General features: G+C 37.5%; 3 protein-coding genes across 3 annotated transcripts in view; all 3 read right to left on the bottom strand.

The window, feature by feature from the left end:
• Nucleotides 1-5,622: 5,622 nt before the first annotated feature.
• Nucleotides 5,623-11,057, bottom strand: LOC118045303 (mediator of RNA polymerase II transcription subunit 15a-like). The gene is made up of 5 exons (XM_073408272.1): nucleotides 9,766-11,057; nucleotides 8,634-8,704; nucleotides 7,559-7,633; nucleotides 6,283-7,293; nucleotides 5,623-6,167 (listed from the first exon to the last, which is right to left on the bottom strand). The coding sequence occupies exons 1-5, from the start codon at nucleotides 11,048-11,050 to the stop codon at nucleotides 5,952-5,954; spliced, it is 2,658 nt and encodes an 885-aa protein (XP_073264373.1). The 5' UTR covers nucleotides 11,051-11,057; the 3' UTR covers nucleotides 5,623-5,951.
• A 238-nt stretch (nucleotides 11,058-11,295) lies between these two features.
• LOC140955413 (mediator of RNA polymerase II transcription subunit 15a-like) overlaps nucleotides 11,296-20,772 on the bottom strand; it is a 94,035-nt gene continuing 84,558 nt past the window's right edge. Inside the window, exons 2-3 of the mRNA XM_073408152.1 lie at nucleotides 11,788-11,899; nucleotides 11,296-11,439 (exon numbers count right to left, since the gene is read on the bottom strand). Coding sequence (XP_073264253.1) covers nucleotides 11,296-11,439; nucleotides 11,788-11,899 — 256 coding nt within the window. The remainder of the gene's footprint in view (nucleotides 11,440-11,787; nucleotides 11,900-20,772) is intronic.
• LOC118045306 (uncharacterized) lies at nucleotides 16,348-17,845 on the bottom strand. Its single transcript, XM_035053905.2, has 2 exons — nucleotides 16,601-17,845; nucleotides 16,348-16,485 (listed from the first exon to the last, which is right to left on the bottom strand). The coding sequence occupies exons 1-2, from the start codon at nucleotides 17,246-17,248 to the stop codon at nucleotides 16,387-16,389; spliced, it is 747 nt and encodes a 248-aa protein (XP_034909796.1). The 5' UTR covers nucleotides 17,249-17,845; the 3' UTR covers nucleotides 16,348-16,386.

Below are 20,772 nucleotides of genomic sequence, written 5' to 3'. Positions count from 1 at the left end.
GATTCATCAAGAGCATTGTATTTTTCACTTATATTAGTAAAAGAGTACAATACTCAAATACAATTGGTACTTGAGGTGTGGATGTAGGCTTACCAAACCATCTTAGAAATTAAGTTTGCAATCTCTCTTTTCTTATCTATTTACTTTTAGTACTTCAATTATATTGTTGGTTATTGTGTTATATGTGTTTAGTGTGTTTATTTGCATTATTTTGATATAATTAATGCAACACCTAATCCATCCCTCTTAGATGCTATTGTTGTTTTAATTATCAATCATATTTTTCTTTTATCATAACTTTAGAAGAGTGCATAATGTTTTCTTATGTTGATGTCGAAAGAAAAATATTTATAATTATTTGTATTGTTATAGTTTCTATTGAAAATTACATTGTGTCTCATAGAAAAACAAATAAATAAATATATAATGGAAAAGTTAAATTGTTTTTTGCAAAATTAGTGTGTTAAATTTTTGTGATTCATTTTAATTAATATTATTTGAGATTATATAAATGTGATATATAATTGCAAAGTTAATTTTATTATTGAGATAATAGATGGATAAAACTATTGTTAATGATTTCAATGTACTTGTTAACCTAGTAATCTTTGTGGTATAGATGGCAAACCCGATTTCTAAACATTTTTCATGCGGGGAAAAAACCAAAATAATTGGAGACACAATGTAATTTTCAAATATAAAGCATGATGAATTAAATTCTCTCAAGATTCCTAATGGTAGTGGTGTCTGCAAAAAGAAGTTCAAAGAAACTTGTTTTGTTTGTAAAAAGCAAAGACATCATTGTATTATCACTGTAAAGGAAAAAATACACAAAGCAATATTAAGAAATTATATTATGAATAAAACACCTTATAAGAAATTGAGCAAGATATCGTATGAGTTGTTTAATGTTCAATCATCATCCTATAAATACATTAAAGTGTGGGAGTGTCTAGAAAAAATTACATTGCTCCACCAAAAAAATTTAAAAATATAGATTGTATTATATAAGATATGAAACTATATTTGAAGGGTATAGCGATAGTAATAATTAGATATCCAATATTAAAGATTCAAAATCCACAAATAGATTTATCTTTGTTATCGGAGAAGCTATAGCCTCTTGAAAATTCTTTAAACAAACATGCATATCCGTATCCATGAAGGAATTTGAGTTTACAACTTTAGATAAAGAAAAGAAGTAGAATAACTTCTAAAACCTTAATGAGGATATTCGAATTTACAATTGAAAGGGCATAATATATATAATTGCAAGTACTGACATAATTGTCAATATTGTAAGATAGTTGATCTAAATTGAGATTATTTTTATTGACCATATAAAGTTAAATGATAATATCATGGATTCGCTAATAAAATGCTTAACAATAGAGCAAGTCAATAATCATCGAGGGGAATGAGATTAAGACACAGTTCAATGAATTGTCATGATAGCGACCCAGCCTAGTTTATTGGAGATCCCAAATTTAGGTTCAAAGAGGCAACCAAATCATGTGTCAATTCAATAATATCCCTCTTACTCATTCATATGATATAAAGTGTTATCTGCAACGAAAATAGGATAAGCTAAGCTTTTAATGACTTTTATAGCTTGAGAAATTCAAGTGAGGTATTACATGATACTCTTAATAAGAATCACCTATGTGAGTATGAAACAAGGCCACTTCTATAAGAATTGAAAATGCAAATTCTCTAACGCTCTTTGAAATCAAGACATATTTGAGGCTAAAATGAACACAACCGTGAGAACCAAAATTGTAAGAAAATAAACTGTGTAATCTCTATTATCTGGTTTCACACAAAAGGTTAAACAACTCAAGACATCATGTTCGCTAGTTAGCCAAGTGAATCCAATAGTTTTAATTATGGAAGGTTCAAGGCTAAAAACTATCCTGTTGGATGCAATGACTTTTCGCTACTAGTCTCTATTTTTTTGCCTACTTTGTATTTTATTCAGATCAAACAATTTTTATCATGTGGGGGGATTGTTAGGGTATGAATGAAAAGTCATGTACTTTTAAACTAGAAAGTTGTAACCTTTTATCTTAAAAGCTATGTTAAAATTAAATGTCAGAATTACCTACAAAAAAGACACAATTCTGACATGATTTTGATAATGAAGAAACTTCTAGTCTTTTTAAAACTCTTCTCTTTTACATTTTTTCAATCAAAATTCTTATAGAGAGTAACATGCAAATTGTGGTTTGTTATTTATTCTTGGTTGTGCTATCAAGAATTAGAGATTGAGTAAGCTTGAAAAATAATATTACAATCACATTGCTAGCACCAAAGAGCAGGTAATAAATTGTTTTATGATAATTTATCGTCAATTTATTGATTTTAATTTGTGACTATCCGTACAAAATAGATCTCATAGACCTATTAAAATTGAAAATGGTAATGAGATTTCTAAAACTATAAGTGAATATATGGAAAATATTAAAAAATTACTTTTTATGAATGTTAAAGCCATGAATATTTTATATTATACATTGGGTAAAAGTGAATTTGATAGAACTATATTATACAAAAACGCTTAGAGATATATAGCATGTTTTACAAGTAATTCATGAAGGAACTAAGAAGTCAAAAAATTTAAAATTGACATGTTAATTCATACTAAAATAACTAATAGTTTATTAGTTTGGATGTTTTTAGTAATGCTGAAATTATAGAGAATTGATCATTAAGTTGATTTTTTAATATGCGTAGAAATCAGATCAGTATAAATTTAATAAACTATTTAAAGTTTTCCATTTCTTTATAAAAAAATATTTCTTGTGCTTGGGAACACATTTTTTTGCTTTAGAGATGATAGAAAGCATTGCTTTTAAAGGCGACATTGCTCTTTATGGTTTTTTCGACATAGGTTTCCTTAAAAAAAGTTTTAGTTTTTGCTTGTTTATTTATGTTGCCCATCCATATAGATATTACAATAGGTTTTTATAGAGGTAACTTGGTGAGGAAAAAACTTCGTGCCACGAAAATAAGAGGCTGGAGTTTTATTTTGCTTTAGATTCTTCCCTTAATTCCCATCCGTGGTTTGTTTTCAGTTCTTTGGTCTTTCTTTTCATTAGTCTTTGATTTTTGTTGGATTCTTGCTTTGTGTTAGGTTGTACGAGGATTTTCCTTTAAAAAAAAAAAAAACATCTTGTGTTTAGGAACACAGCTTTGTACCTTTGGAGATGATAGAAGGCTTTGATTTCGAAGACAACACTTTTTTAAAAAGTTTTTTCGACTTGGGTTTCCCTGAAAAAATGTTTTCTTTTTGCATGTTTGTTTGTGTTGGTCATACATGTGTCGCAGCAAGTCTTTGTAGAGGTCACTTGAGGAAAAAAAATGTCAGGAAAAACAGAGGATGAAATGTTCTTACCTCAGTTTCAACCATTGTTTGCCTGTAGGTTGAGGTTGATAAGTTGTGTGTGTTTTTAGATGGATCTGAATCTTTGTATTGCTTTTACGTACGAAGCACGAATTGAACATCTTGCAGTGGGGCTGTCCAGATTTTTCAATATGGTTGAGTTCATTCTTAGCCATGTAAAACCTCTTCGTTGTAGAAAATTAACATGATTAAGTATCAGGGAGTTTTTTTCTAGGTCGTTGTTGTTGCTGTTGTTAGACAAATGTTGCCGTTTATAGACCTTTTCAGTCCTCAAAATTTATAATATGGTCATGAATGGCATAAGATGTTTGTTCATCTTTTTTTAAGATTCTGAAAACTAAATATATGCTTCTCCGTTATCATTGCAATGTTATTTCACTCTTACAAATATTTTAGCAAATTAAGTGCCACATCTAATTAGATGTTTCCCTATCATCAAAACCCTTGCTAAATTTGATGCTTGGATCCTTATGAGCTTAGGGTTTGCTTTCTCCCCTTTCATTTTAAACTTTATATTCATCTTTTAACTGTTTTTATCTTACCTTTACTTAATCATGTTATAACATGAAGAGGATGTCGATAACTTCCTCTTAGTTGGCGAGTCTGTGGAGAACTTCTTTGGCTCACCAGCACAACATTATGTGTACGTAAGAGAGTACAATAATCCTTCCATTATCAAACCTCTGATGATAGCAAAGCTTAACAAAACCATGATTTCTTAGCTTAGATTTGACGTGTTCATACTTGGCATTAATTAATGGCTGCAAGATTGTCGTTTCCAATGTCTTTAAAAATGTCGCTGAAAACAATCTCGATAGGCTGCCTCAACAGTGAGGATCATCTGGAGCAGCTGCTGCACCAGACATCCACTGCTTCGTTTAGATAAATTTGACATAATTATATTAAATAAAAATGCTTAGAGATATATAGCATGCCTTACAATAAGTAACTCATAAAGAAAATAATAAGTAAAAAAAATCTAAAATTACATGTTAATTCATCAATATGAATTGTTCAAAATGTTTAGTGACTTCATAACTAAAATGTTTATTAAAATGACTAAAATAATTAATAGTTTATTAGTTTGGATGTTTTTAGTCATGCTGAAATTATAGAGAATTGATCATTAAGTTGATTTTTATATATGCATAGAAATCAGATCATTATAAATTTAATAAGCTATTTAAAGTGTTCCAATGGAAAGAAAATAGGTGTTGTGAATTTGAGTCTGCATTTTTCTTTACCTTCTTTTTGGTGTTTTTTGTTCGTCCCTTCTTGAAAATTTATGCTCAGTTTTTGCCTTTTACCTGCCGCTTAGTTTAGGGTATTAAATTTCTTTGTTTCTTCGGAAGATGCCTTACTCTTTGTTGATTGTCTTTCCGTTTTTAGTTGCATTGTTAGGCTACATGTGTGTTTATTGAGGCTTTGGCTGCCTTTTTTGCTACAGTTATGAGGTTTCTTGGGCATAGTCTTTTGGTTAGCTTCAGCCCTCTGTTATCCATTCTTTATAGAGGTGGTGTTGTCTTTGTTTCGCACAAGGTGGCACGTGTCTTGAAAGGAAGTTTACTTGGTTTTCTTTACATGTGTTTCTTGCATGCTACTTGTTTGGCAAAAGTCTTCTGAGAGATCGACCTTGTTTGGCACTAATCAATGCAAGATTGTCGTTGAAACATATGATTTTGACATGTGATAGTCTGGTCCAATTGCTTAACATGCCTCGTATTTTCGCACATGAACCAGCCGGATACCTTTTTTCTTTAATGTTCCTATCACAAAAAAAAAAAAAAATGAAAAACAAAAAAATGCTTCACTAGTAATATCAGGCTTGACCCTATAGCTTATGTTTCATCACAGCAGATTAAATAAGGTTCTAGATAACAGGATATAGGAGTTTACTTGGCCATTCTAGTTACGAGCTTCATGGTTAATTTTCTTGAACCCGAAGAACCTTCCATTTATGGCTATGGCTATGCTCCAAGATATATAAGTGAATTAGTTGCAAACCAGGGGAACTCTGTGAAAACATTACAATAGCATTTACTCTTGAGTAAGAAAACTTTTATGCATGCACTGTAATTGACAAAGAAAAGAAGAGAAATCCCTTTAATTTATGAAAATGCAACGAGTTAACCTTATCTCACTCTGCAATATATATCAGTGCTCATTGGCTACTGCAAGTGCCAGCAGTAGCTGTGTATATGATTTTGGATATAGAGAGGTCAACAAAACATTCAACTTTATACTGAGAAACTAGGAAACCATACACTATATATTGTGGCTAATTGATTTTTGTCTAATGCTTTTGTACTTTTAAGATCACTATCACCTCAACCCTGTACAAGTTAAAACAAATAGAAGGCCCCAAATCCAACACCATTCATTTAAGTTCAGTTGCAACTCAAGTTTCAAATTGAAACACCAATGCTCATAGCAATAGATTAACCTTGAAATTTAAAGCGGAACAAGCTTCATGCAGCCATCCTAGAGGTCATCATCGAAAGAAGATGTTACACAAGAAATTCCAACAAAAATTACTTCCCAGCACTTTTTATTCCCTCGAGTTCCCATCTTGTGAGAAACACGAGAAAAATAAAAAAGACAAAAACGAAAGAAGATGACATCCTGTCATTGCTACCAAATCCTCGCCAGCTGCAGTTCTAGATCCATTACCAGCTGCAGAACCAGCAATTCTGTTAATCATACTGACAACGGAGCCAATGTCACCGACAGATGCACTAAGTGCTCTGGGAGACAGAGATTTCACCTGGGAAAAAAAATTACAGCATCACCATCTCATTCACAAATAAGTTTCTTTCTTTTTCAGAAACCTCCAAAATAAGGGTGGGGTGGAGTAAAACCAAAAGGAGAGCATCACTAACCGCTTCAATCAAGTACTCAAGTGGTTGCCCTGTAACATTTGACTTGCCAGAAACAGTTGTCAAAGCACCGCCATGAGCACCATCAGGACTGGTAAAGTCTGCAAGCAAAGGTGATGCAGATATCCCAGGAGTGCCAATTGCAAGGGAGGGAGCCAGTGCTTGTGCAACAGATGGTTGGTGTACAGTATTTCCAGTATTTAAGAGTGAGGAAATACCAGAAACTGGTTTGTCAGAATCTCCTGGCATAGGAGATGGAGCTTGCTGGTGTAATTGCTGCTGCTGCTGCATCTGTCGATTCTGCATTAAATTCTGGTGTTGCTGCAATCGTTTAAGCTGTTGTGTTTGTAGCATCTGTTGCTGCTGCTGCTGCTGTTTTAGATGCTGGTGTTGAATCATATTGGAATTCGACTGAAGGGGAATATTTGGCTGCAGCATAGTCGCCCCACTTTGTGTTGACAATGTGTTAACATTGGTTGGTTGGGAAATGCTCACGAGATTCTGTTGTACAGATCCTACAGGTGTCTGCTGCAATGAGCTCAGTGCATTTCCTTGTCCAGAATCTAAATTGGAGCCTGGTTGTATTGGATTCATCATGTTTGATTGTGACGGCGAATCCCCAGATAAAGTTGAAAGAGAATTATGCAGCAAGCTTGACATATTGTTATGCTGCATCTTTGGTACAGAACCTTGCATATTCATTGATTGCAACTGGGGATTCAGTTGATTTTCATGGGACTGCAATTGAGGAACTTGAGATTGGGGTTGCTGCATAGGTTGAATATGAGGTTGGGGAAGTTGTCCTTGCTGTAGATTAGGAATAGGCTTCCTGTATCTGCTTGGGTTTAGAAAACCTACAATCTGTTTCTCATAGAAACCCAATTTCTCCTTGAAAGTAGGTGTGATGTTGTTTTTAGAGACCTGTAAGAATGCTATCAAGCGCTCCAACATGACCTTGAATACCTTCAGCTTTTCAAGCTGTTCTGACTTCGGTTGTTGCGGAAGAGGGTCATGCTGGAAAGCAAAGTTAACATACACGAGAAATAAAAATTGCATTGACCCTTTGTAGCAAAACTAGTAAAACATAAGTGAAAAAATGTTTCTATTCCAATTCTTCTGTGTCAATGCATGGTTGTGGGGTGGTTGGGGGTAATTAGTGCAGATGATATAGTGACAAGCAATGCTGATGGGGAAAACAAATTAATACAAAAGCTCAACTGTGGGGGTTTAGAATCATGCGTGAGCAAATAAATCAGAAAAAATTACAAAGACAATTTACCTGCTGTAACTTGGTAGCAATTCTCTGGTACATTTCATTTATTTCAGGCAAATACGTTTCCTTCATAACTTTGATCTAGGAAGTACATATAACCAGCAAAACATTATCAATCATATGCTTGATTTCTTCAGGTGCCAGAGTCAGAAAGCAACATAAGCAAACTTGAGAGAATTGATAGATAAATAAAATGGCAGAGGACAGCATATATTGTTTGAGATAAAAATAGCAAAGTGGAATTAATGCTGAAAACCCAATAGAGAATATAGTTATTGATTGCATGCAAAGATGCAAAGGATTGTGTAGTTACCCCTTCAGACAAGATTCAGGGGTTGGTCAAGTTCAGTTACTTTGTCTCACGGCAAACTACTCACCATTGTTTTCTATTGTTCTCACTCAAGACAATGGATGTCACAACTTTGGTAAACACTTCCTATTCCCGTTTTAGTATCCTCCCAGGCACAAAAAAATTGACCTCATCAAATATGAATTGCAACTACAGCCATTAAACAATTCAGAATTTCAACCTTGTTTTCTATAAAATTCAACAATACTGGACATGGTCATGATTCAATGGATTAGGTCCACTTATTTTCCTTTCTTCCATTGTCACATGTTTCAGAACAAATTTGATTGTAATCCTGAAAATAACTGTTCACTTAACCAAATATAACGATGACTATTCAGAAACAGTTCACTCTTGTTTTCAAGTCTGTCTATTATAGTAAGAAGTATTGTCAATTGGACTTATTGGAAATAATAAAATAATAATTCACCACACAATAAATGAATGGAAATACAGGGAAAAAATTGAAAGGGAGAGATTTGCAATAGAAAAAATTGTCGTGTCAGTACCAAGAAAATAACCCTCTTGACCTAGAAATCTGAATATTTACCTTTAATCATCTTATCAGTAATTTATCGTTTCTTAGTTGCTGCAATCACGGAACTTACAATTGTTCCTAACTAAACACAACCATAGCTGAATAAAACTCCCTTGTACCAAATTCCAGGAGACCTTTTCCATTGAAATCTTGCAAGACAATGACATACATGAACAGTAAACTACAGAAATTACCTTTTGGTAGATCTCCTCTTGCCAATCAGCACCATTTGCATGTCCAGTCTCTGCTGTAGAATATAGGGATGCTACAAAAATTTTGATACAGCCAACAAAAGATTAGAATTCATGTATTTTTTGAATGATTTCTGCACACAAGGGTATTTCTGTAATTTTCACACTTGCTGAAAATTATGGAATATTGTAGGTCTTGGTTTTCCCTATCCTAGATAGGACCATTAGTATTTTCTTACATAGGAATACAAGTCCTTTTTGGACTTGGAGTACTAGGAACTCCATCTCAACGCTATGTAATCATTCAAACAGACAGAGAGACCCCCCTCCAACAAGTGATCATTATATATTAAAAAAAAAGGCTCAAAAAATTTATCATGGAAGAAAAGCACAAAAGTGACGCTTTACCTCCTAACCAGGAAAATCTTTAAAATAAACCATCTCAATCATAAAATATAGATAGCATCACAGTCCTTGTTCCATAACAAGTTAAGAAATGAAACACTTCACATGCCTTACAGAATTAGCATCGAGGAGGTGATCATGAGATTTTCCAGCAAGGTGATGATTTATCAGCACACCAAACCTTAAGTGCCTCAGAGTTAGCCCACTTGCTAATTTCTTTCTTCCCATAAAAATCAATTGGCTGATGATTAGTTACCCTAGTGTCAAATGCATTATCCAGTTATACATATATTTTTAAAATTCATGTCCGTTAAATTCAAAATGAGAGGTGAACAATTGGTGCGATGAGCTGGAGGGCATGATGTGGTAACAAACGAGTGTGATTGCAATGGTTTCAATAGCAGTGGCATCAGTAGCACATAAAGCTACCAAAAGAGCATTGCTGAATTGAACCATTATGAGAGGTGAATAGTTGGTGCAATGCACTGGATGGCATTATGTCGTAACAAATGTACGTGTGATTGCAATGGCTCCAATAGCAGTGGCATTTCTGATGCCATAAGTGGCAGCCGTAGCTCATAAAGCTACCAAAAAGAGCATTACTGACTTGAACCATTATTGTATTTTCAAGAAATTTAAATAAATATGTTATAATCTAACATGAAAGCACAAAGCTGCAAAATTAAAGATGGACCAAGGCTAGAAAGCTGCAAGGATGAGAAAAACTTACTTGAGGACGTTTCTGGAAGGGCTCTTTGAGGTTGATATAACTGCTTTTGCTGATCAATCACATTCGGCTGTTGAAGCAAGGAGCCTGATGCTTGAAGCCTTTGCTGCAGATCACGTTGTAATGGATTTGATTGCTGTTGCAGCTGTCCAGGCTGTGATTGAATCTGTGCCATCAATTGCTGCTGTGGCAGCTGTGAGTGTGACTGCTGCCCTTGATTCGGCAACAAAGCACATCCACTTTGTTGTGCTTGCTGCTGCAGTGTAACCTTGGGCTGTTGTAGCATGTGTAGAGAGTGCTGATTAGATTGCATGCTTGAGTTACCAGGCTGAGCTCCAAGCAACTGCTGTTGCTGTAAACTAGTGACATTACTTGGAGGGCCCAACTGTTGCTGATGCATGCTTGAGAGGTTATTTTGTTGAGCCATTAACTGCTGCTGCAGATTTTGAAGGTTATTCTGCTGCCCTAGCAATCTCTGCTGCTGCTGCTGCTGCAAGTCCCCAACAATGTTTTGTTGTCCAATTAACTGATTTTGCGACATGTTAGTGGTATTTGATTGTTGCCCCATTAGCTGCTGTTGTGGAGGCAATAGTGGCTGCTGCATCATTGGTGTTTGCTGCTGATGAATACCAGCAGACTGTTGAGGTTGTTGCTGCTGCTGCCTAAGGACTGATTGTGGATGTTGCTGGTGCATTGGTTGTGTTGACTGTTGAACAGAAGATGGTTGGTTCTGTTGAAGGCCAGAGACAGTTTGCATCATTGAAGGCTGCATAACAGTTGATGTTTGCAAACCAGATTGCTGAGAAGATTGCAACTGATTTGGCTGTAACAAGTTTTGCTGCTGCTGCTGTTGCTGGTGGTGGATGTGAGATTGCACAAGTGAGTGTGGATGATTTCCCTGTTGAAGCTTCTGCTTTAAAAGCTGTTGTTGTATCTGCTGCTGATAAAGATACTGCTGAGGATTTTGGGACTGCTGCTGTTGCTGTGGAGGAACAACCTGTTGCCTGCCTGGCATTTGTCTCTGAGAATTGACAAACATATTGGAGGGAATCCCTTGTCCCATTGAATTCCCCACTGGGTTATGTGAAACACCAGAGATACTCTGCATGTCAGCATTGGTTAAACCGGAGACAGAAGGCATTGCTGATTGTAAACCAGCAGAACTTTGAACTCCATTAGATGATATACTATTCTGCATGTTCTGTGATAACTGCTGACATGCTTGAGACTGATTAGTGGGCAATGAGATAGGGAGCCATTGCCCTTGGTTGTGAGCTTGAGGCGGCATACTATGAGATGCTGTTCAAGATAGAAGGCAAAAAGGAAACCCATGTCAAAGGAAAAAAAGAAGGCATTGAGCAAGAAAAACAAATGAAACAATGACAGTTCACACGTAAAGTTATGAGGGAAATAATTAAGATGGTTTTACCTCAAAGCATAAAAGTACAAAAATAATCTGTATTTTTTTTTAACATTCATCAATTACTCAACTTTTTTATTAAAGCATGGTATATACATAGCAATATGCAGCAATCAAATGTAAAAGAGTTTGATAACAATGCGAAATATAAAACAAAAGGTAAGGATGTTTAGAAATTCAATGCCAGTGGGTATGGTATTTTGAGACTTGGTCTCCATTGTAAGCATCTTCAGAGATATTTTACGCAGATAATCAGACTGAAATCAGAATTCAATAACAAAAGATTAGATCTCTGCGCAATCCATGTTACAAGAGAAGGGGGAAAAGGGATTTATGCTCTTTCTAATATGCTAGGCTATTTATTGATTCGTTATTTGCATTTTGCACACTTCCCTTGTACTTGAAAAGGACCTTGGTCACTCTAAATAAAACACTTGCCAAGAGAATTAACGAAAAGATGAGAACTTCTACAAAATGACCAGTGAGGAAGTGTGGACACACTACACACACACACATGTGTACATGCATAAATCCACAAACTTATGCATGTGTATATTCATGTCTAGAGAATATCCAAATTATTGAACCTAGCATTAGCCGAATACCTGATTGGTAGCAGCAGTATAAATCTTTTCCTCAAACCGTACGGCAATTTTCTTGAGTTCTTGTAATCCCTCTTGACCAGAAAACGGAAGATGCCTCTTTAATGTCTCCATTCTACACATGTAAAACATTACATTTAGTTTTTAATGACAAGGCAGGTATAGAGAAGTTAGCAGCAGTGAGAAAGAACCGTGAACTCATACACCACACCAATATCAGAAATGTATACAACGGAATCATTAGCAAAAAGTAAAAACAAATAATGATATAGCCGAGTGTCGATCAAGTAATATATGGCATCAACATACAGACATCTATTTTTACTTCCTTTCCCCGTGTTATTGCAGAGGTACATGTAGGGAATTCCGACCGGTGATGTTCTGATATTTTTCTATTGGAGGCTAAGCACACTGACACAATATTTAACGTGGTTCGGCAAACCGCCTACATCCACGGGAGAAGTCATTTGTTTATATAGGGAGAGAACAAGATTTACAACAATAGAGGAGGAGGAATTATTCCCTCTTTAGCAACTCTCAACCTCACTCTATTTCTCTCTTCTTGGTGCTGCAATGGCAACCCACTCTCTTCTATATTTCTCACATCTTTGGCTCTAATATCTCTCACTCAACTCTCTCATTTTGCTCTCTACACTTAGTGCCTATTTATAGGCAGGAATGGTGGCTTCTCTTCTTCATTTTCTAGCAGCTGCACATGGGAGTAGGTGGCTGCCATCTTCTTCAACAAAGGCTGTTGATTAAAGTCAATGTTAGGCACATTAAATGGCAACACACCTAACAATCACCCCCTTTGACATTTATATGGGCAATTGTCCTCTTGCTTCTTCAGCACAATCTTGCATCCTGTAACTCTTCCAAGCTTACCATTCCGAGAGCATCTGCGACTAAGTTTACAAGTACTCGCCAAACCTTTCAATCATCAGAGTCAACCAAGCACCCCTTTGCTCACTCCAAAGGGTCACTTCAACCAGATGGTTTGTCACATCTCATCTGAAGAGTGTTTAACGCTTGTCTCTGGAACAACATTCCCCTTCAAGCATATCAACCAAGCTTGGCCCGGAATGATTTATCAAGCCTCACATCAAGGCTTACAACACCCCCTCAAACTGATATTCCCAAGTGCGACAGTCATTGAGCATTTTAATGTGATCACGAGCTCACCACTCTTCCAAGAGTCTACTTATCCAGGAGTTGCGTCTGCCCTCTGTTCCACCTTAGGAACCACGCCTTACTTCTCCATGAGTCTCTCACTATTAGTCTCAAGAGTTCGGGTAGCTATCCACCTTTACTTATGGGGGCAGCCCATTACAGGTTGATCCATATCAATCTTCATACTCTGAGTATTACAATGCCATCTCCGAGCTCACCACCTTGACAAGAGTCAACTTGTTCCCGGAACCTGCGCATGCCCTCTGCTCATTCATAGCAGCCGCGTCTTAATGCTCCACAAGTCACATACTTATTGTCCAAGGCAAATGTCTTCTAGCTCATTGATCTTTAGCATGGGGGCAATATCCATGAAAGTCAATCCTGCATTTGTCTTCATACTCATCATAGCCACTTCATTGGCTATACACTTGTCCACTCATATCCAGCCATCACATCGGCTCTGGGGCGATCTGAATTGGGGCTCCTATCCTGGCCCTCACACCTTCTCCTGAGGTGTCTCCGCTCGTCGTCATGCGGCGGTTTGAATCTGGGCTCACATCGTGGCCCACACCTTTCTCTGAGGTGTCTCCGCCTGCTGTCATGCGGCGGTCTGAAATGGGCTCACATTATGACCCTCACACCATCCATCCGATGTGTTTCTGCTCGTCATGAGGCGGCCTGAACATGGACTCATATCAAGGTCCTCACACCTTTCATCTGAGGTGTCTATGCCTGTCATCATGAGACGACCTGATCTTGAACTCATATCATGGTCCCCACACCTTCTGTCTAAGGTGTCTTCGCCTGTCGTCATGAGACGGTCTGAACATGGACTCATATCATGGTCCTCACACCTTTCATCTGAGGTGTCTATGCCTGTCATCATGAGACGACCTGATCTTGAACTCATATCATGGTCCTCACACCTTCTGTCTAAGGTGTCTTCGTCTGTCGTCATGAGACGGTCTGAACATGGACTCATATCATGGTCCTCACACCTTTCATCTGAGGTGTCTATGCCTGTCATCATGAGACGATCTGATCTTGGACTCATACCATGGTCCTCACACCTTCTATCTGAGGTGTCTCTGCCTGTCGTCATGAGACGACCTGATCTTAGACTCATATCATGGTCCTCACACCTTCTGTCTGAGGTGTCTCCGCCTGTCGTCATGAGACGGTATGATCTTGGACTCATACCATGGTCCTCACACCTTCTATCTGAGGTGTCTCTGCCTGTCGTCATAGGGCGGTCTGAACCAAGTCTGTAATCTTGGCCTACACACCTTCCATATGAGGTGTCTATACTCGTCATTATGAGACGGCCACATCCTCCTTCATAGGGGATGTCTCTAGTGGCTCCAAGATTCTCTACCACCATGTGGACTTGGGAGAGATCACTACCACTGATCACATAGAAAGAGAAAGTTGTGGTGCACTCTTCACAGTTTTCCATCTCATTTTCTATGTTTGGAGCTTCTATCCCTTTCTGCTTGATAGCTCCACCCACACCAACTCTCTTTGGTGTCTTCGCCTTTCATCATAGGCGTTCACACCCCCTTAATTCAGTGCTTCTGCAACAGCTCATCTTTCCATCCTTGCATGCATTGGAAAGGTCCTCACTTGTTGCCTTTATCAAGAGCACAAGAGACTTCTTGTTGTACAACTTTTTCACACAGTCTCTGCTCTAAGCTTCATCTGGGAACTCTTCTTCTCCTTGCACCTATTGTCTCATTACAATACCTCGTTGGATCCTACGGGTACTCCTGCACAATCTCCGTGTGCTCTCGTGCAATTCCGGTTCTCCAGATTTCTCCCTATTCTTTGCTTTTATGTTTGACAGCAGCTCATCCTGTCACAACATTTATCCAAGTCAAAATAGGGTGCCAATCTTTATCCCCTTGCTGTATTTCTCTTCCATTATCAGGGTCTTCATTAATTCTCCCTTCGAGAAATCACAGTCACCGAATCTAACTTCTTTGGAGAAATCACCACTTCATCAGATCCTTGAACATATGGAACCCAACTATTCCTTTATGTCGTCATCGTGCTAGTCTTCAACAGTTTCATTACAAACTGTTACATATACAAAAATAGTACTGTGTGAATGATCCTTCAACTAAGCAAGTTCCCAGGAAAGATTTGGAGGGGTCACACTGGTCCCGCTTAAAACTCAATCTCCTAGACAGAACTTCTTAGAACGTATCTATCCACCGTACTGCCTTTTTGTATATACAACCATTGGCTAGCTTTGTTGCGGCTTTCCTTTACAAGTGATCTCGGATATCCTGGTTTTATACCTGATTTCTCAACATCTGGCGAGACTACCAGTGCTTAGATTCGTCAAGATTGGTCTTCATCAGTTTCCACTCTCCACCTCAAATCGTCCACATGATCGGGTGTCTAGAGTGACCAAATTTTGCCTTCCATCAAGGCAATTAAATTTTCCCACTTAATAGTTCAGCACACATAATTGGGCAAATGTGTGTACCTTCTTCTTCATCATCTCCATCGACCACCATGATGACCTTCAGATGCCTCCTGATCGGGCAATCTCTCTTTAATAATTCACCACCGCCATTTTTCGTCTCGAATCTCAACGATCGGACCATACCATTGCATCCGGAATGATCGAATTAGCTGGAAACATGTCTTGAATCGTCCAAATCGCACATCAGACGGCTACGATTTGATCAAAACAATTCTGGCCTGATCAACGGCTCAGATTCAATCTCAGATCCGGTTGCATGTAGGATCAGCTACACTTGATCCTATCCCTCGGCTCGCGGCTCGGCTCCAACTCGGCTCGGCTCAACTCGGCTCGGCTCCAACTCGGCTCGGCTCAACTCGGCTCAGCTCACTGTTCATGCCTACTGTTCACATGGGTCGGGTCAACTCATCCGGGTGAAGAAGACGCGTGGCACGCGTGGGGCGCGTGAGCAGACACCTTGCCGGAGAGTGATGGAGAGTGCGGCCATGTCCGACGTCCGATTTTGACGCGGTTTTCACCAGTGGCTTCGTCTCTTCCTCCTCTACACAGTGAGATGGTCAAAACACCATTTTGACAACTTTCATGTTTGAGCAAAAAATCAAACACCACTTAAACCATATGCTCTGATACCAATTGTAGGGAATTCCGACCGGTGATGTTCTGATATTTTTCTATTGGAGGCTAAGCACACTGACACAATATTTAACGTGGTTCGGCAAACCGCCTACATCCACGGGAGAAGTCATTTGTTTATATAGGGAGAGAACAAGATTTACAACAATAGAGGAGGAGGAATTATTCCCTCTTTAGCAACTCTCAACCTCACTCTATTTCTCTCTTCATGGTGCTGCAATGGCAACCTACTCTCTTCTATATTTCTCACATCTTTGGCTCTAATATCTCTCACTCAACTCTCTCATTTTGCTCTCTACACTTAGTGCCTATTTATAGGCAGAACCAGCAATCCTGTCAATCATACTGACAACGGAGCCAATGTCACCGACAGATGCACTAAGTGCTTTGGGAGACAGAGATTTCACCTGGGAAAAAAAATTACAGCATCACCATCTCATTCAAAAAGAAGTTTCTTTCTTTTTCAGAAACCTCCAAAATAAGGGTGGGGTGGAGTAAAACCAAAAGGAGAGCATCACTAACCGCTTCAATCAAGTACTCAAGTGGTTTCCCTGTAACATTTGACTTGCCAGAAACAGTTGTCAAAGCACCGCCATGAGCACCATCAGGACTGGTAAAGTCTGCAAGCAAAGGTGATGCAGATATCCCAGGAGAGCCAATTGCAAGGGAGGGAGCCAGTGCTTGTGCAACAGATGGTTGGTGTATAATATTTCCAGTATTTAAGAGTGAGGAAATACCAGAAACTGGTTTGTCAGAATCTCCTGGCATAGGAGATGGAGCTTGCTGGTGTAATTGCTGCTGTTGCTGCAATCGTTTAAGCTGTTGTGTTTGTAGCATCTGTTGTTCATGCTGCTGCTGCTGCTGCTGCTGTTTTAGATGCTGGTGTTGAATCATATTGGAATTCGACTGAAGGGGAATATTTGGCTGCAGCATACTCGCCCCACTTTGTGTTGACAATGTGTTAACCTTGGTTGGTTGGGAAATGCTCACGAGATTCTGTTGTATAGATCCTACAGGTGTCAGCTGCAATGAGCTCAGTGCATTTGCTTGTCCAGAATCTAAATTGGAGCCTGGTTGTATTGGATTCATCATGTTTGATTGTGACGTCGAATCCCCAGATAAAGTTGAAAGAGAATTATGCAGCAAGCTTGACATATTGTTCTGCTGCATCCCCCTCCCCCCTCCCTTCCTGTTCTTGTTATTTATGCATGTATTAACTTTTCTGAAAGAATAAATGTTCTAGGGAGCAAATAGTGTAAATAGAACGAGGAGAATACCACATCCCCCAAAGAATAAAGAAAGATGAAGAAAACAAAACAAAGTCATAAAACAAGGCTTTTCAATCCCCGATGAATATCAGCAGTCTAAATACCCCAGCAAATAGAACATGAAGAGGCCACAAACAATAACCCATCCCAAAGAGATTGTCTAGGATGTTTTAAGCTAGGAAAATGAAGAAGAAAACGACGAGCATTAACCATGAATATTTCATGTTATCATCAACTCTAATGAGCAGACTGATAAGAATCAACTTAACAACTCTTGTTGAAATAAGATTAAATTTACAGGCACATCTTTCTCGGAATAGACAACACAATAACCCTGATCATGCTCGACCTTGAGGTGAGTTATAAAATGTTCTTCCTAACTAGATGCACAGCTACGCCTTTGGGGTGAAGTGAACTAAGTCATTTGTTTTACACTTCCACATGCTCTCAAGCTTTCACCTCATACTCAAGACCAGCTGAGCAGTACTAAAAAGAAAGATATATCAATAAAATAAATTTGGCTTCAAGAATTCAGGGCTTGATTATTACAACAAAAACTGTGAGAAAAATCGGATAATATCATGTAAATTAAGGGGGAAATTGAAAAATAAAATATTAGAATCGGCTGATTGTGCGTTTCTTTGAATTGCGTTCACGAGCAGCGATTTCATCGGATCCATTTATATATATTTTTTAATTTACTTATTAAAATCGAATTGCGTTCACTAGCAGAGACTTCATCGGATCGATTATTTGTTTTTTTTAATTTAATTATTAAAATAGAATTTCTGTCTCTGAATAATAATTACAATAAAATAAATGAAAACACCCATAAATTTTAAAACAAAAGCATGATAGAAAAGGAAGCACCTGGCAGAAATCTGAAACCTTATTGGATGCGGCGGTTTCCGAGAGGCGGGGGAGGGAGGGAGGGAGAGAGCTCGGGCGGGGAGAGGTGAGGAATGGTGTCGCAAAGTGAAATAGATGACTTTATTCTTTTCCAGATTCCTTCTAAAAAAATTAACAAGTAAACACTCGCTCGTCAAGCATCCGCTTTCACGACCTTTTAATGCTTTAACTCATATTGGCCAGTAGTGCTATAAAGAAGACAAAGTGGTATATCCACTTTTTCATCAATTACTTTAAGATTTTTGGAAGATATGACACGAGACAAAGAAAATAATTGCTATTATCGACAATTTCTCTGTTACACACACACTGTCTTTAGCTGTATTTTCTTACAAAGGATCTTTAGCTATGCATTAGAGATGAACACCTCCAACTTCTTGATTTTCACTCGTTTTCATCCCATTTAAAGAAGTTTAAGTTTGAATGCTCATTATACAAATTCTAATAAGAGGCAGCTAAAAGGGCTTGTCGAAGCTTTATGTAATGGCCAATACCCATCACCAGAACAACCTCAGGATCATATATTCTTAGATGCAAGAGTGCCCCACACTCTATAATGGGTGGCAAGCTCCTTGCTTTTCACGTGATGATGCCCCTCCCTCTTTCTTTCTTCCTTTTATTTTATTTTAAAAAAATCCTTTTTATGCTTAAAATCCACCCACTAATGGGTCGATGAAGTGGCCACTAACAACAACGCAGATAAGATGTTGCTTGTTCTTACAGGGAGAGGAAGCCCAGCTCCAGACAGCAGAAGGGAGATCGTTTTCCTACATCTTCATCATTAGAAAACAGCAATAACTCAAAGCTCTACCATGTCACCATCGCTTTTGATTGCTATCTTCAGTTGTTATACCTACAAATCCAAGAACAATGAATAACTCAAACGTTAATCTTTTTTTTTTTTTTTTTTTTTTTTTTGCAAAATAGCACCTAGAACAAAAAATTACACAATTCAAAATTTATTTAAAGAAATAATATAATTTAACTAGTCACAGATTGCGACTCTCTTAAGATAAATTGGCATGGATAAATTTAAAAACTATTTTTTAAGTTTTGAATATTTAAGTTAATTAATAGTAATAGAGTACTGTTATTGCCAAATTTTTTAAGATTTATCATCTGTGACTCGCTAACTGTATAATTTCTTGAATAAGTTTGAACAGTTTTTTTTTTTTTTTGGAAACAAAGTACCAAATATTCCTCTAAAACTATATCAGCTACAGTTAATGCTTTTATAAATATCAATTATATATATATATATATGTATAGTTTGAGAATCATATATCAATTGAACAACAGCATCTCATCAATTTTAATTATCTTTAGTTTCTATCTATTATGCATATCGTGAGCTCATCTTTAACGACTACTCTTACATGTTTTGAGATCATATCATCACATTTAGGAAAACTCAAGAACCTTGACCTGAGCTATAATATATTCAAATATTGGCCATATGCCTTCAAGAGTTGAGTTCCATCCTCAATGAGTCACAAATGCACCTATCGCTTTATGATCAAGAATCAAAACTTGGAGTGTCCATTGATAGGTCCCAATCAGGCTATGAATATTATAGTGCAAATAGTATTCTACTTAGGGTGAGAATTAACCGCAAAAGTGTTTATTATAAAAATTAAGCTACTCTTTACTGCTATTGAAAGGGTTTAAATACAAAGAAGGAAATAACAACCACTCCTAATTCTGAGATCATATCTCTAAGAATTAGGATACGATCACATTATTGAAAATCAAATACTAACTGCTAGACCTATTCTTAAGCAAGCATGCTTTGTGGACATCACTAACAACTTAGACAAAGTCTTTGGCAAACATAACTTCTCCTTGCATGTTTCCTGTTTATGTGACAGCTTCTCCTTGCATGTCTCCTGCACATGAAGTTGGCTTTTAAGTGACAGCATCTTAGTCCAAATACTTTGGGTTCTTCACTGCAACTCTGACGGATCTTCTTGGTTTATCAATACTCCCCTCTGTGACACAAACCTTGTCCTCAAGGTTTAAATTGATGAACCTGTCCTGTAAATCTTGTGTGTTTTCCCATGTTGCATCATCTAATGGAAGTCGTTTCCATTGAACTAAGATTTCCTCAATAAATTTGGATCCTCGTTTTACCCAACGGGTATCCAAAATAGACTCTGGCTCTAGAAGAAATTCCCTATCATCAGCCACTGGAGGTAAATCAATATGAGTAGTAATTTGTTCACCTATCTTTTTTTTTTAAAAGAGACACATGGAAGACTGGATGAATGCAAGAGTAGTGGGGTAGCTCGAGTTCGTAAGCAACGTTGCTAATTTTCTTTACAATAGGATACGGCCCATAGAATCTGCTTGCAAGCTTTTGATAGGCTCTTTTGAATATAGATTGCTGGCGGTAGGGATGTAGCTTCAGAAATACTAAATCACCAATTTGGAATTCAATGTCTCGGTGTTTGGAATCGGCCTGTTGCTTCATGCGATTATTGGCTGCAAATAAATTGCTCTTAAGCTGTTGTAACAGAG

Source organism: Populus alba, chromosome 3, assembly GCF_005239225.2.
Source record: "Populus alba chromosome 3, ASM523922v2, whole genome shotgun sequence".
Taxonomy (NCBI): Eukaryota; Viridiplantae; Streptophyta; class Magnoliopsida; order Malpighiales; family Salicaceae; genus Populus; species Populus alba.
The sequence above is the reverse complement of the archived record's forward strand: the minus strand, read 5'-3'. Positions and strand labels throughout refer to the sequence as shown.